The sequence below is a fragment of the Australozyma saopauloensis genome, chromosome 2, assembly GCF_035610405.1.
Source record: "Australozyma saopauloensis chromosome 2, complete sequence".
Taxonomy (NCBI): Eukaryota; Fungi; Ascomycota; class Pichiomycetes; order Serinales; family Metschnikowiaceae; genus Australozyma; species Australozyma saopauloensis.
Window position 1 is genome coordinate 881,395 of NC_086132.1, and position 15,362 is coordinate 896,756.

The 15,362-nt window shown below is 43.1% G+C and overlaps 5 protein-coding genes across 5 annotated transcripts; 3 read left to right on the forward strand and 2 right to left on the reverse strand.

Annotated features, from left to right (window-relative positions):
- Positions 1 to 866: 866 nt before the first annotated feature.
- On the forward strand, positions 867 to 2,984 carry PUMCH_001604 (uncharacterized protein; the record flags this gene model as incomplete). The annotated part of the gene is made up of 1 exon (XM_063020647.1): positions 867 to 2,984. The coding sequence occupies one exon, from the start codon at positions 867 to 869 to the stop codon at positions 2,982 to 2,984; it is 2,118 nt and encodes a 705-aa protein (XP_062876717.1).
- A 200-nt stretch (positions 2,985 to 3,184) lies between these two features.
- PUMCH_001605 (uncharacterized protein) lies at positions 3,185 to 6,487 on the reverse strand (the record flags this gene model as incomplete). Its single annotated transcript, XM_063020648.1, has 1 exon — positions 3,185 to 6,487. The coding sequence occupies one exon, from the start codon at positions 6,485 to 6,487 to the stop codon at positions 3,185 to 3,187; it is 3,303 nt and encodes a 1,100-aa protein (XP_062876718.1).
- A 2,951-nt stretch (positions 6,488 to 9,438) lies between these two features.
- Positions 9,439 to 10,386, forward strand: PUMCH_001606 (uncharacterized protein; the record flags this gene model as incomplete). Its single annotated transcript, XM_063020649.1, has 1 exon — positions 9,439 to 10,386. The coding sequence occupies one exon, from the start codon at positions 9,439 to 9,441 to the stop codon at positions 10,384 to 10,386; it is 948 nt and encodes a 315-aa protein (XP_062876719.1).
- Positions 10,387 to 10,527: 141 nt separating this feature from the next.
- PUMCH_001607 (uncharacterized protein) lies at positions 10,528 to 11,250 on the reverse strand (the record flags this gene model as incomplete). Its single annotated transcript, XM_063020650.1, has 1 exon — positions 10,528 to 11,250. The coding sequence occupies one exon, from the start codon at positions 11,248 to 11,250 to the stop codon at positions 10,528 to 10,530; it is 723 nt and encodes a 240-aa protein (XP_062876720.1).
- An 858-nt stretch (positions 11,251 to 12,108) lies between these two features.
- On the forward strand, positions 12,109 to 14,466 carry PUMCH_001608 (uncharacterized protein; the record flags this gene model as incomplete). The annotated part of the gene is made up of 1 exon (XM_063020651.1): positions 12,109 to 14,466. The coding sequence occupies one exon, from the start codon at positions 12,109 to 12,111 to the stop codon at positions 14,464 to 14,466; it is 2,358 nt and encodes a 785-aa protein (XP_062876721.1).
- Positions 14,467 to 15,362: the final 896 nt, after the last annotated feature.

Sequence of the window (15,362 nt, forward strand, 5' to 3'; positions counted from 1 at the left end):
ATCTCTCCGAAAAAATGCAACATCTTGGTTCAACGTGCTCTTAGATGATATGAGATCATATGACGAAGCTTTTGCCTCATCTGGCATGAAATGCTATCTTGGGTCAAAAAACCCAGTGTTAAAAAAATCTTATAAGCTACGCAAGACATGTTACACGGCTCGTTGTGTCGGGGAGGATTTGAACATTGTTGCGAATCGAATCATCAAGGCTTCGAACATGATATTTGGTCCTTCAAGTGAGACTGTCGTCAAAAAAGATACACCCGCAACCGATTCCGCGACCATCAGCACGCAACAACCTTCTGAAAAGTCATGATAACATTCTGGGAAACTATTTAGAGGCAATCGGCGAATAACGAGGTACATCACTCTTGGACAAACAGCTGATATCAGAAGGGAGTTTGATGGCATGAAATGAGTATATGTATTGAGACTGAATAATCTGCTTTCACATGATTTCAGTTAACCTGAAAAAAAAAGTTCCTTTTATCTTTTATTTGCGGGTTCTTTCAATAGTATTTGGATTTTTTGCTTATCACCAAAGGCAACACTACAATCTATACGAAAGGAAATAGGACCGGAAATAAATAGTGAGAATTTTGCCTCAAAGTTATACAATTATTAGAACTCTCGTCAATTTTGCTCATAACTCTCTAAAAATTCATATACCCTATTTTCCATGGCCATATCGATGTGCGGCACTGATAAGAAACCCCACATTACATACTATATAATTCTTTCAAAAGACTCGATTGTTCTACCACTTTGACCACTTCCGAGTATCGACATACCTCAATTGCAACATATAACTTGATTCTCACTAAAACAGATACGTCATTCGTTTTCATTAGGTTGTAGTCTCCGAAATGTCCGAAAAAGAACCACTTCTTCTGACTTCCCCCAACGAAAATGCCCTGCGTGCATCCATTTCAAGCCGATTCTTATCATGTATCCCGCCGTTTTGGAGTTCATCCAAAAATACCCTTGATTCGGACCCTGCTCTGTTGTATGATGCCGAACCGTTAGAAGACGAAAGTCTTGGCCCTATACCTCCAGTAAACCCGCCAGTTGGTCAATGTAGCTTAAATGGAAGTGAGAAACTTCATAAGATCAGACTGCTCATGAAAAAATTTGGTATTGCAGTCTATATAGTCCCCAGTGAGGATGAACATCAATCTGAATATACTGCTTGTGCCGATAAGAGACGGGAGTATATGTGCGGCTTCACTGGAAGCGCCGGAATATGTGTAGTGACATTAGATGATGCCGAAAAATTATCGGGCGAAGCTGCCTTGTCCACCGATGGTAGATACTTTCTCCAGGCAGAACAGCAGCTCGACTCGAAGCTCTGGCGCCTACTCAAACAAGGCACTGTTGGGTATCCTTCCTGGCAAGAATTTTCAATCCAGAAAGCAAATGATAGCAAATTTAGTAACGTCATTTCATGCGACCCTAAATTCTTGAGTTTGGGGCTCGGTCAGTACTTCGAACTGGCCCAATCCATTCGTGGCTTTAAGTTCGCTCCTTTGGCTCAATGCAATTTGGTGGACGAAGTCTGGGGCGATGAGAGACCATCAAGATCCTCTGACCCAGTTTATGAGTTTGGCTTGCAATACTCAGGTGAAACTGCGCTGTCCAAAATCTCCAGAGTACGCCAATATCTCAAGGAAAATGAGGCTTCTCATATCATTGTCACTGCCTTAGATGACATTGGCTGGCTCTTCAACTTAAGAGCTGATACCGATATTCCTTTCTCGCCTTTTTTCTTTGCATATGCAATTGTAGCTCCGAAGTCTGTGACTCTCTATGCGAACGCCGAGAAGCTCGTCAATGTCAAGTCATATTTATCCAAGATCCCTGGCTTCATTGGAAAATCTTACGACGAATTCTACGGTGATCTTGCTAATTTGAAAGCCACTATCCACAACAAAGATATACGGCTTGTCCTTCCCAGCAAGTATGCATGCAATTACGCTCTTTTAAGCTCGCTTCCTGTCTCAGTGGCCCGCCAAACAATCATCTATGAGTCTGCCATCTCTGTCATGAAACTCACAAAAAACCGTGCAGAGTTGTTCAACGCAAAAGTGGCTCAAGCCAAAGATTCTCTTGTGTTTATTCTCTTGGGTTCATGGCTTGAACATCAATTGATTCACAACAAAAAAAGTGTTACCGAATATCAAGTTGCTCAAAAGATCTTCCAAATTAGAGAGAGATTTCCAAACTTCAAGGGGCTTTCGTACGAGACCATTGCCTCGACCGGCCCCAATGCCGCTGTGATACATTATGCACCTTCAGAAACAGAGTCGTCCGTCATCGATGTCAAAACACCTTTCTTGTTGGACTCAGGCGCTCACTTTTTGGAAGGAACAACGGACATTACGCGTACCTACAAGTTTGGCAGTAGTGGACCAATGGACCTTTATAGAAAGCTCTACACGCTCGTTCTCAAGGGACATCTAGGTGTGGCCTTGGCCAAGTTTCCTGAAAACAATGGAGCCACTGGCACGATTCTAGACTCTTATGCTCGCCAACCGCTCTGGAACGAGGGATTGGATTTTAATCATGGAACTGGCCATGGAGTCGGAAGCTTTGGCAATGTCCACGAAGGACCTTTATACATTCTGACCACCGCTGGCGGGGTAAGCAAGCAAGACTACTTCAAAAGAGGCGCGATTTTGACTGACGAGCCAGGATACTATGTTGATGGCAAATATGGATTCAGAGTCGAAAGCGAGCTAGCCATCTGTGAATGCGAAAAGTCTTTCGGCAAAACTCGTGGTGGAAATCGTTATCTTGGGTTTGAGTATCTTACAAAGGTGCCATTTTGTTCCAACTTAATCGATATAAATTACCTTACTCGTGCTGAAAGAAAATGGATCAATGACTATCACTCTAGCATAAAGTCTGAGTTTGGTCCAAAATTGTTGCAAATGGGTGAAAAGAAAGCTTATCATTGGCTCATGAAGGAAACAAAGCCAATTTGAACTGAATAACTAGTATGAGAGTTGAAATTATTCCGCATGATGCTTAATGATATTGTTCAATTGAAAACATTGAGACTCAACTCTAGTCTTATCTCTGTACAATTTGATAGTAGCTAGAAATCTATTATTCAATTATTAATACATAGAAGAATCGAAGGTAAAGAAATAAAACATTGAAACTCACTTCACGAGCAGTCAACTTATTGTCGCAGAAATGAAGGAGAGTAAAAGGTCGGAAATGAATAAGATTTTCCAGATTTGTCTCCGGTTTTCATTGCAGGCTTTTGATATGAGCCAGGGCGCTTCAAACCTCCTGTGACACCTAATTTGGGGTCATAGCTATTCTTGTTCGACAAGAAAGGTGAAGTGCCTCTTGGTAATGATTTTGTGTAAACGCTGCCCGGTTCTTGTTGCTTGTGAAGAGCTGTACTGTTGTTGTTTTGCTTCATGTATTGAGGCATCTTTAGCCCAGAAACAGAGTTCCAGACAGGTGGAGAATTGGAAGCGAGATAAGATTGTTTGGAGTATTGCAAAAGTGGAGTAACATCTGCATGCCCAGGTTTCTGTAAATTCTCTTGATCATTCAGTTTGAATCGTTTGATCTCGGAAGCATAAAATTCAGTATCAAATCGTTTCTGATCTTTAGAATTCTCGACCAGCGTAAAAGCAGGCGCATTGTCAGCTGAAAATGATTTTTCATCCATATGCGATTGGCCACTTCTCAAAGATCCTATCTTGTTTGAATCTTTAGTGATGAAAGGAATTCTTTTATAGCTACCCGATCTTACATTCGCCTCCAAGATAGAGTTCAAGATCAGTGACATGGCTGCCTGAGCCGGCTTCGCATCAACGAATTCATTGTCACCCGTATGGCAGGTTGCCACAACTGCAACTGCTGCAGAAGCTGCAGACATTACGGCTTCAGGGTCCCTTTCAGATCCGCATTCTGCCACAAGATTATAAATGTCTGTTATACGGCGAACCAAGGAAGCATCATTCAACATGGTCTGAGAGCATATCTTATTATCACCAGAGGGCAGTCGCGGAACCATGCTGGGACTTTCAGCTTTGCTCTCTTCTTGTTTTCGTCTAGACAAACGCTTTTCACGACGTCTGGCAAATTCTTCCTCAATCCAGGCCCGTTTCTCTGGCAGCTGATCATCTCCATACATGAGACTAGCTCTTTTTATTACACGGGCTCGGAGGTCATTGTCTTTGTTTCGCTCTGCATTTTCTTCTCGCCATTTCTTTTTACGTTCCCTATTCTCAATGCGGATTCTTTCCTTATACTCTTCCGATTCGTAATCGGGTTTCACTCCGAGCAATGCGCTTTTAAGTCGGGAACTACTGAATGAAGCAAGCGTAGAATATGCATGACTGAAAAAAGAATCAGTTCGAGCATCATTCATGTTGTCTATAGGTATGTCAATACCATCATTGGGTTTTGAAATTGCAGTCGGATTTAGGAGATAAAGAACATTGCCGATCAACGTCAGTGCTCTTTGAGACTCTTCCTCTCCCGATCTTCGACCTAAAAGTTGTTTTGTCCGCTTTAAACTATCAACAACGAAGGCTTTCTCCTCAGGCGAACTGCTCACTTCCATTAACAATTTCAGAACCGCTGTGTTCACATTGAGTGTAAAATTTTTGTTCAACATGAGAGAATTTGTCATTTGACGGATCACCAGCATAAGATTTTGAGATTGAGTTCCGGATTGGATGTGCAGGGACAACGACGAGAGGATGTTAGACAATTGAGGATGAATGGGGCTGCTCCCATCGTTTTGCAAATTGGCTCTTAGCGATTGTAGATCCAAGGCTTCGCGATTTTCATTTGCCATTGTGGAACGGTGAAGCGCAAGTGTTTCCGCAATGGACATTGGCTTGTTGCTTTTCTCCAGTACAGAACTTGTGCGTCTGGCAGAAGTAGCAGTCGAGGCCGAAAGTGCTGCAATAGCAGCTGCAGTGGACGCATGACTAGAACCGCTTTCTGTTTGGTTTTGGTGGTCATCGATTTCGCTGGCAAGAAGCTCTTGCGGGTTCAGCATTGCCATGTTGAACGCGTTCTGGAGAATCTCATTCATTTGCAACTTTTCAAGTTCTGATTCCCGGTCATTTGTGTCTTGAGCAGAATGTGCGCTGGCAGAATCATTTGAGTGTTCCGGAAGATTCGTGTTTTTGGAGGCCTCTGAGTGTAGCACTTGCAGAGAAGTGTTCAATTGAAAGTGTTGCAAAACGTTTTCGGCAAGAGTAGGCACCAGATGGTGGCCAGAAGACTCGCCAGTAGATGAAGACGGTTCTGTAAGGCGGCTTGGGTCAGGGGAAGTAGCTTCTGACGAAGCTTTTGCATTTTCGCGAGCCATTTGCTGGACGACATTGTTAACAATACCTTCTAGATCAAAGGCGACATCTTGTATTCCTGTCTTTGGAGCTTGATTTGGTTCAGCTTCTGCCTGCTTTTGAGCCGATAAGGGTTCGGTTGTGGTGCCGCCTTCAGACGTATTAATGATAGACTTGAAGGCTTGACCAATTACATCTTCCAAGTTGATTTCGGTACTGGTATCAGCTTCGATCTCATTGTGATCCTCGTCATTTTCGGAGGGCTTTGAAGGGTTTTCGCTCTGCTGCGGTTCAGCACTCATTTCAGTTGAACGTAGCGCTTCCAGCAACTGAGGCTCCGTCAATTCTTGGCTTGCACCTGCTGTTGCTTCCATGCCGATTGCACTTGATAAATTCTTGAACACATCATTGATGGCAGATTCAAGATCAACATTAGTGTCGTCATTGGGACCTGCAGTCTCCGGTCCTCTTTCGTCATTTTCATTTTCGGCATGGTTTGAATGTGATTCCAGCTCCGCCAGGTCAGGAGCGTTACCAACTTGAGCATGGTCTTCTGATACCTTTTGAGCGATCTCGGCAAACGCGAGTGCAAACTCATCATCTTCAGCAGCAGTTTCTGCTTGAATATCTTCGTTAGTCTGGTCCTGCTTGCGCCCATCGTCATCTACAGTCTCTCTCTCTATTGCCGCTTCAGCTTGTGATTCCTGTGCGTCTCCAGTCTCACCACTTGGTTCTTCAGTGCCAGTACTAGCTTTCAGTGGCGCAACGTCATCTGCAAACTCCGGATTCTCTTCTTTGAGCTCATGTTCGAGGTCCTCATTTCTAGCTGATTCTTCGCGCACCGTGGCATCCTCTACAGGTTCATTATCTATTTGGCTTTCCAACGACAGACAAACATCACCTACCACCTGCGCCAATTGCGCGTCGACGTCCATATCTCCATCGCCACTTCCCTCCTTGGACGGTTGCTGGGTCAAAAATCCCAACAGCCCCAAAGCGGCTCCAATGGCATTTTCTAAGTCATCCGTTTGTTCTTGTTCGACCTTAACAATTGGGAAATCCGCAGAATTTGAATTTTGCAGCACCGGCAGTGATCCATTGGCCGCATTCAGATTTTGCAGGATCTCCTCGTGTTGATGTTGTTCTCGATGGCCAGAGTCCATCTTTGGCTGCAAATTCCACTGATAAGATAAGCTGTCACAAGGGCTTTGTGACTGTTTTTTTGTAGTTTGAGATGTCGATGAGGGTACTCTGTGATTATATGCAGTCCTATCTAATCAGAGTTGGACGAGATCTAAGAATGTGCATTTCAGGAGTTCGAATTTCGGGATTTTGTATATAATCAATTTTTCTTCTTTGTTTCTAGTGACTATGGGAATCTTGGCGTATTCATTTTGGTTATTGGCTACTGCTGCACCACATTGGGTACGACAAGTGAGGAATGTCATTTGATGTTTTGTTAGGACGGCACGTTTGATTCTAGGTTTTTCAGACAACTAAAATTTGTGCGATAAGCAGATACATTTCATATCTGTTTGAAAATCAACTGGAATATGTGCTATTCAAGAATCGCTCAGCCATACTTGTAATTTACTGTGAACCGAAATAGAATTGACACCTTCAAAGCTCAATTTCAAAAAATTTCTGAATTTTGGTGCGTACTACATAGTGCGCGAGACTTTAGGAACTGGATTGGCTCCATAAATTACACAGATTCTAGAATGCAATGATGTTATTCAAAAAAGTTGATCTTCCGGTTGCGGCCATATCAAGTGGAAAATACTGTTTCCCGTCCGATCAACGTTAGTCAAGCCACTTAGAGCCACACTGAGTAATGCAGTGGGAGACCATGTGTGAAATTGTGGTGCTGCAATCTTTTTTGGATTCTGATAGTTTGTTTAGAACTTTTTACCATTTCAGGATATGCAAATCCAGTATTCCGAGATCTCAAATGGTCATTGAAATTAGAGGTGTTTATTTTCAACGATACCAAAAGTTTTCTTTTTTATCCGAATACCATTAAAAAGTCACATGTTCTGGTATTCTCAGGCCTCAAGAGAAGAAAGCGCCTACGTATAAGATGCAGGTATGAAACAATTGTATGCAAGAATATTTTCATGACTCCAATACGTTTTCTTACTGGTTCTTTACATTGATGTTAATTTTCCAATAATTCTTGACTCTCTCTACTGTCAGATAAAGTATTTCATTTGAACTGTCATCCGTAGAAGACGCACAATCTATGTCATCTCGAAAGAATCTGAGAATTTGACGAAAGGGCGCCAGTTGTTCTTCGTAGGCAATTCTCTGAGGACCGGATTTCGAAAATAAAATTATAAACGAACTCAAATTGAGCAACTTGTCCTAAAGTGGCCATTTGATCCATTCTATTTGGAGTGGAAGACTTACAAGAACTTTGCGGCCAAAATGAGGAAAAGAGCACCAATATGTATCATCATTTTTTCATGTTACATCTTTTTGCTTTGAAAAGCTCTAGGAAGATTTGCATTGAAGCAGCTGCCCATTTCAGTGGGCGAAATTCCTGACTTCCTGTTTCACTACACAAGGTAGTTTTTAAGATAAGGCTTCAATTACTCGATTTCAAAGCGAATACTATGTCATTAACGCATTGTTTTGCCGTTCTATCTGTACACATCTTGCGCCGTTCCCCTTTGCCTGAGCCTTAGACTCAGTCGTAAAACCCCTAGTTCACATGCAATTTTGTCGAGTTAGAATCAAGATTCGATGGCTATCAGTTGGAAATTAATATCTAGTTCCAAAAGTGCTCCGTTTCTAGAAAGTAAACTCACAGGGGAGTTTGGATTGTGGATTACACTCCTGTGGTTCAACCTTGAGTCGAAGCAACCTTAAGTCGAAGCATTGAGGAGTGGATTAATGGCCATGGACATAGAACACTTTGTGAGTATGAATTAGCCCAAAAAAGTAAAAACATATTGCTGAAAAGACCCATCATATCCCTCTGAATTGACTGAACCTACTGCTATTTGTGTGTGTTGACTCTTTTTAATATACATAGATGATACCCAATTGAAGCTTTTAAAATTGAAGCTCGTTATCGTGATTAATGATTCGATGAAATGGGTGGCTCATTTCGCGTCTTCGAGCGAAGTGTACAGCACTTACATGTGGGAGTCCTGGAGTAAACGAATTACCAAAATGTTGCGCTAAAAGTATTTCATACTTATTTGAATATTAGTATCATTGAAGACTTGTTAAAAAGGGTGGGTAAAAGCGGAACAAACCCACATTTGAAAAGAGTACTGATCAATAAAGACTGTAAAACATGTAATACCACTCACCCGAATGGGTAAGGTTGAGAATCTTGAGGAACTGATCACACACGGACCAAGAATTGTCTTTCAAATACTGATTTCTTCTTTGATAAACACCCTATACGCTGTAGAACCTCTCCTCAATACTGGTCAAAAAAAATGTTTAACTCCTATCTGGCAGAAGCCCTTGCACAAGAAACACAATGTGCCTCGTTTCTCTATTTATTTCTGTTCGTTTACGTATTCGAAATTTTCAAAAAAGTCAGAAGTTTTCGGCAATTATAATGTTACGCTCACAATCTAAATGTTTGCTAAATTTCACAATTCATTCATTATTTAATACAATTCATAAAGCAAACAATAATTACAGAATTACACCATCGATATCGTGAAAAAGTGTTGTTTTATCCATTAAAAAACAAAAATCCTCAAAAGTTTCTTTTCGCTGTTTAGCCTTTTCGCCCCACTGTTTACCAGATCAGCCCTCGACATCTGCAGGTTGATACACCCATAATGAAGTTAGTCTTTAAAAACTTGAAGAAGGAACTTGTTGAGGTCGAAGCCGAACCGTCTGACAATGTATGTATATTTCTAAGGAAACGATGGCCGAAGTTTCCACACTAAAACCTTCCCAATTCGTCTGGAACTGATGGTTTTCTGAAACACACACAAACACCACCATTCTCACGCCCGTACTAACTTGAAAGGTTTCTATTGTCAGACAGAAGGTGGCTGCTGCCAAGGATGTTGATGCGTCCCAATTGAAGTTTGTTTACTCGGGTAAAGTTCTTCAGGATGAGAAAACACTCCAGGATTATAAAATGAAGGATGGCGATTCGGTCATTTACATGGTCTCCAACAAAAAGGCTGTTACTGCTGCACCTGCTGCTACACCTGCTGCACCAGTCATCCCAGCTGCGCCAGTTGCCGCTCCTGAGCCTGAACAAGCCTCCCAGAACACAAACGTAGAAACTGAAGCTTCCGAAGCACCTGCTACTTCGGCCCCTGCAGCTGCCTCAGAACAGCCTGCCAGTGCTGCTTCCGCTAGCTCTGATTTTGTTGTTGGAGAGGAGAGAGAACAGGCCATCCAATACATGTTGGAGCTTGGCTTCCCTCGTCTGGACATCGAGGCCGCCATGCGCGAAGCATACAACAACCCACAAAGAGCTGTAGAATATTTGCTTTCGGGCGTTCCTCTCGGTAACCGCGCTGAAGGTAACCGCAGCTCGCCCGAGCACAATACAAGCTCCACTGAAGCTCCAGCTGCTGGTGCAGTCACCGGCGCAGCACTGGGTGCTGCTGCTGCTGACTTTGAGGCTGAAGGTGACGACTCCGAGCCCCATGGTAATATGTTCGATGCTGCCGCAGCAATTGACCGTGGCACTGCTGGTGGCGCCGAATCTGGTAGACTTGACAACGAGTTGGCTTTGCTCAATGAGGCCATCACATCTAATCCTGAATTGCTTCAACCTCTTCTCCAGAGACTTGCTGCAACCAACCCACAGATCGCGCAACTCATTGCACAGGACCCTGATGGATTCGTTCAAAGATTGATGGACAACGACTTTGAGATTGAGGAGGAAGGCGCCGAGCTTGAAAGTGGAGAGGGCATTGAAGGTGCCATCACCCTTGACCTCACTGAGCAGGACCAAGATGCCATCAATAGATTGTGTGAGATGGGCTTTGAGAGAAACTGGGTCATTCAAATCTACATGGCATGTGACAAGAACGAGGAGGTTGCCGCTGACATTTTGTTCCGTGACAACTAAGAATAGATCCCTTGATCAAGGTAAATAGTATACCTCATACGCACCGCGTCCAGGGCCTGTGGTTTCTGGGCGCTGAATAATAACGATAAGTTTAACTCGTGTATTTTGAAGCTATATCAACGACAAATGATATTCCAAGGCTCAAAAAGAATAAATAATATCTAGTTTCTCCTGATCTTCGCTGCTGATAGGGGCATTCCCAGGTCTCACCACTACTTTGGCAGCCATTCCCGCCTCTAGCGCAGCCTTCACCTCCAAAACGTTATCAGAATAGAACGTGACATCCGAGGCACTGCAGCCAATAGACGCAATGATATTCTCATATGAAGTTTTCTGCTGCTTGTATCCGGAGGTGGTGATGTCGAAGTACCCAGAGAGACGTCCAGTCAAGTCCTCCAGCTTTCCGTCTACGTCTACGTGCAGAAAGAGAAGTTTCTGGGCATACACACTTCCCGAGGAGTAGATATACAACGTCTTTCCGCTATTTAAGAACTCAATTGCATCTTTATAGATTGGTGCTTTCAAGTCTCCCTTCATGTACCCTTTCTCCCATACGATACCCTGAAATGCTTTGAGAACAGGGTCCTTGATATCGTTGGAAACCAAGTACAGAACGTGCTGTGTCAAAGTTTCGGCCGATTGTGTAACTTCGGCGGGAAATCCGGCCAAGATTGACGAAAGTTCATCCGCCAGTGGATCTACAGGAAAGGGAGTTGAGCCTACAAATTCGCTATAATTTTCAAGAAAATATGGATACAAAACATCCTTGACAAAGGTGATTGAACATACTGTGCCCTCTATATCGAGAAGGTGAATCATTGACCAAGAAGTTGTAGTAGGGTAGAGATATATGGGGTAGGCCATGTGGGTGTATGAGATATGATATTTTTTGACTGTGTAGAGTTATAAGACAAAAAGGTATAAAATATGGATGATTTTTTCAATTTTGCTTGAACAATTGATTTGTGTTGATTGCTTTGAGTACTCGTTGAGTTCTTATAATTTGCTGATCGCTGATTCAGAAGAGTCGGACTTGGTTTGAGGTAAATTAGACTCGAGGAAATCCGATCTTGACAAATATCATCTGGTTTTAATATTTGGAGGTCAATTGCTCAACACTGGACTGATTGTGAGAAGGTATCCTTTCTGACCATACTAGACAGCCAATAAGACACAGTTTTGGCAATTTGTCGCTACCGTGGTTGATACTAACATTAAACTTCAGAAGCGTTCACCTGGTAAAATCAATTAGTCGAGCTTTGATAAGCCAAACTTCAAGTATAACACGAATATCAATACATGAATGCCATATAACGTCACGGAAACAACAAATAAACACAATTCTAGCCAAAATGAAACTGAATTCAAAAAATCGGAAACATCTTCAAAAGATGGTCCACATTCTTCAGTTCTAGGTTGCTTCTCTCCAAGCATACAACATAGCACTAGCCATATGCCCACTCCATTAGAACCACTAAAATAAAAGCAATAACAATAGATACAAACAACAAATTCTTACAATTAAAACAAAAAAAATCTACTGCTCCTTTCCTCTTTCTGCACCCCACATTCCTCCTTATCTTATCTCCTGTACACTCCCTAGTCACTACTACTACCTACTAAAAATACAATCAACACTACAACCCAAACACACACATCTGATCCCAATTTCACCCACAAATAATATAAAAAGGCAACAATATACACCATCTCTATATACACATGACCGAGGCTCCCTATGTACCGCTATATGACGAAAACCACGACTACATAAACGAAGACCATATCCATGAATTCTCGAAGGCCCTCATCTGGGATGAAGACGATCTGGAACTCCCGAGCGGATATTCCACTGGATACCTGCTGCCCAAGCTGCCGGCGGCGCTGAGTTTAGCCAATGGGGACGAGGTTGCCGAGAACGAAGCCGAGGTCTTGGAAAGAGCAAACCTCCAATTGAACTCGGCTGTATTGTCGCCAGTCGAAGTTCCAAGCGAACATAGATATTCCGAGGATGGAAATGCTGCATTACCCGTTAGACCACATAAAATCACCTCCAAAAGCGACTGGTTTCCTTTGGGAAAGGAATCGGAGGTGGAGATAAAGAGTAAGAGTAAGAGCAGCGCTCGGAAGCTGTCATCGGCCAAGGTGCTGACCACCGAGAAGCTCAGCAACGAATTCAGACTGTCGCTGTCGTACTTTTTCTTCCGCTGGCCGCTTCTACTTTTGGTTGGACTCTGGGTCTCATTCCTAGCCTTGGTGTATGTCTTTGTGCGGGCCTACGTGGCTCTCCTGGAATATTTGTTCACATGGACAGGCGAGCGGAAAAGACTCCGTGATAAACTACGTCAATGTAAAACATACGATGAATGGGTTGAGAATGCCATCATTTTAGACAAGTTCCTAGGACTTGACAAATGGTCCGAGATCCCATCGTTCTCCTACTACGATCACAAAACCATCCAGAAGACCATTCGTAGATTGCGCAGTCTTAGAATTCAAAACAATGTTCCAGACCTTATGGTGTTTTTGCAGGGCTGCCTCAAGAAAAACTTTGCTGGCATTGAAAATAGACAACTCTATTCCCACCGCTACTACGGCACCAAAAATCTTGTCAATGACTATATTGAGGAAGTTGTCAAATGCATAGACTGCGTCGCAGACTCAAAGGACCAGGTATCACCAAAGACGAAGAAAAAGTTCTTCAAGACTGTGCTGAAGAACTACGGAAAGTCTGCCTTATGTCTTAGTGGAGGCGCTTGTTTTGCATACACTCATTTTGGAATCGTTAAAGCGCTCTTAGACAACGACCTTCTTCCCAGCATCATCTCGGGCACCTCTGGAGGTGGTCTCATTGCCGCCTTAGCTTGTACTCGCACAGATGAGGAATTAAAGAAACTCTTGGTTCCTCAGCTAGCACGCAAAATCACAGCATGCGAGGACCCATGGCATGTGTGGCTACCTAGGTTTTGGCGGACAGGAGCAAGGTTCGATGCTGTTTCATGGGCACGTAAGTCCAATTTCTTCACAAAGGGCTCAACTACTTTCAAGGAAGCATATAAACTCACAGGACGCAAACTCAATATTTCAACGATCCCCGCTGAACCTTATTCACCTGTTATTTTGTGCAACACTGTCACTTCGCCAGACTGTATCATTTGGTCATCACTTTTGGCCACCTCAGCCGTTCCTTATATTCTCAATCCTGTAGTTCTCATGATGAAGGATAGAAGGACAGACCGCGCTGTTCCATTTAGTTTGGGAAACAAGTGGCGCGACGGATCTCTTCGTACAGATATCCCTGTCGACGCTTTGAACACATACTACAATGTCAACTTTTCAATTGTATCGCAGGTCAATCCCCATATTTCTTTGTTCTTCTATGCGCCAAAAGGAACCGTGGGGCGGCCCGTAGCAGCTGCTCGGAGAAAAATACGCAAACATGAATTTGCTTCGTTAAGAGGTGGGTTTGTGGCTACCGCTTTAGAACACTTGATTAAGCTTGAAATCAAAAAGTGGTTGCAGGTCATTAAACTTTTGGATCTCTTACCTCGTTGGCTGGCTCAAGATTGGCTGAGCGTCTTTTTGCAAAAGTTCACTGGTACAATAACTATTTGGCCACGTAATCGATTCAAAGATTTCTTGTATATTCTTCTGGACCCCAATGAAGAGCGGATGGCGGAGTATCTTGAGAAAGGACAGCGCAGTGTTTTTCCTAAGATCCTGTTCATAAAGCATAGACTCAGCATAGAACGTGCGATTGATAGAGGTCGCGAGATAAGCAAGAAAGAAACAAAGATGGACGCTTTCTCAGCAACGAATGCTGCCATCAAGTCCTTGGAGCTGACACCATCACCTGTTTTATCGGATGAGACAATGGCACCAATCATTGGAAGCATTGACAGAATCAACGATATACTCGCTGACAGTTCGGAATCTTCCGATGATGGTGATTTTGGCCGGTTTTCGGACCAGTCAATCGACCGAGGGCTCATCGTCAGCACAGATGATGTTGACTCTGAAGGCAGTGACCAAGAAGAGTCTGACTATGAGGGCAAGCCGCGCAGAAACACTATTTTTTAAATATCTTTATTAATAGAATATTCAAGTTCTAACTTCGGTTGAGTTTATTAGCCTTAAAAGCGATGCATATAGAGTTGTAATATGTTTCATAGAGTATTGGGCAACATATGCGCTAGCAAGGTTTCTCCAGGTTGTTTTTCTTCTTGACAAATTGACTATTTTTTTCCGTTCTCTAATCGTTCTCGTTGGCAGCCGCCACTGCCTTTGTCACTCTCGCAGTGACCTTGTTGCAGTCTCCCACTTCACCGTCGCTCGAAATGATTATATCCGCGAACTTATAAAGTGCCTCCATTGACTGGTCTAGTTTCATAGACTCATCCTGTGTGAACGGCAGTAGCACCCAGCTAGCCATCGTATCTCTGGAAGCATTTGAAGGTTTTGGCCCAATTCCTACCCCCAACTGAAATCCATCTAAGGCCTGCTCTTTCACCGCTCGTGCCACCGATTTGATACCATTATGAGAATCTTTCTCTCGCAACTGTCGGAGTCTAACCTTGGGAAGATTGATCTCAAAATCATCGAACAATACGAAAATCTTACACACGCCGATTTTTTCTGCCTTCAAAAACTGTTTCAACAGTATTCCAGACTCGTTCATGTACACATTGGACTTTACAAAATACACATCATCCATCGATGTCGAGCTATATTTCGGCTTCTTTATTAGCTGTTTGGCACCAAATGCAGAAATGAGCCGCTGCAAGACCCAGTGTCCCGCTGAGTGCCTGTTCATCGGTCCCGGATTCCCTATCGAGAAAAACACTATAGTCATTGCCAGGTTTTATAGAAGAAAAGTAGTATATTTGTGCGAATTTGCAGCTTCAAATCGAATCGGGAAATCTGAAAAGTTCGGCTAGTATACAGTACAGCACACAGAGATAGTCTGCAGTAACATA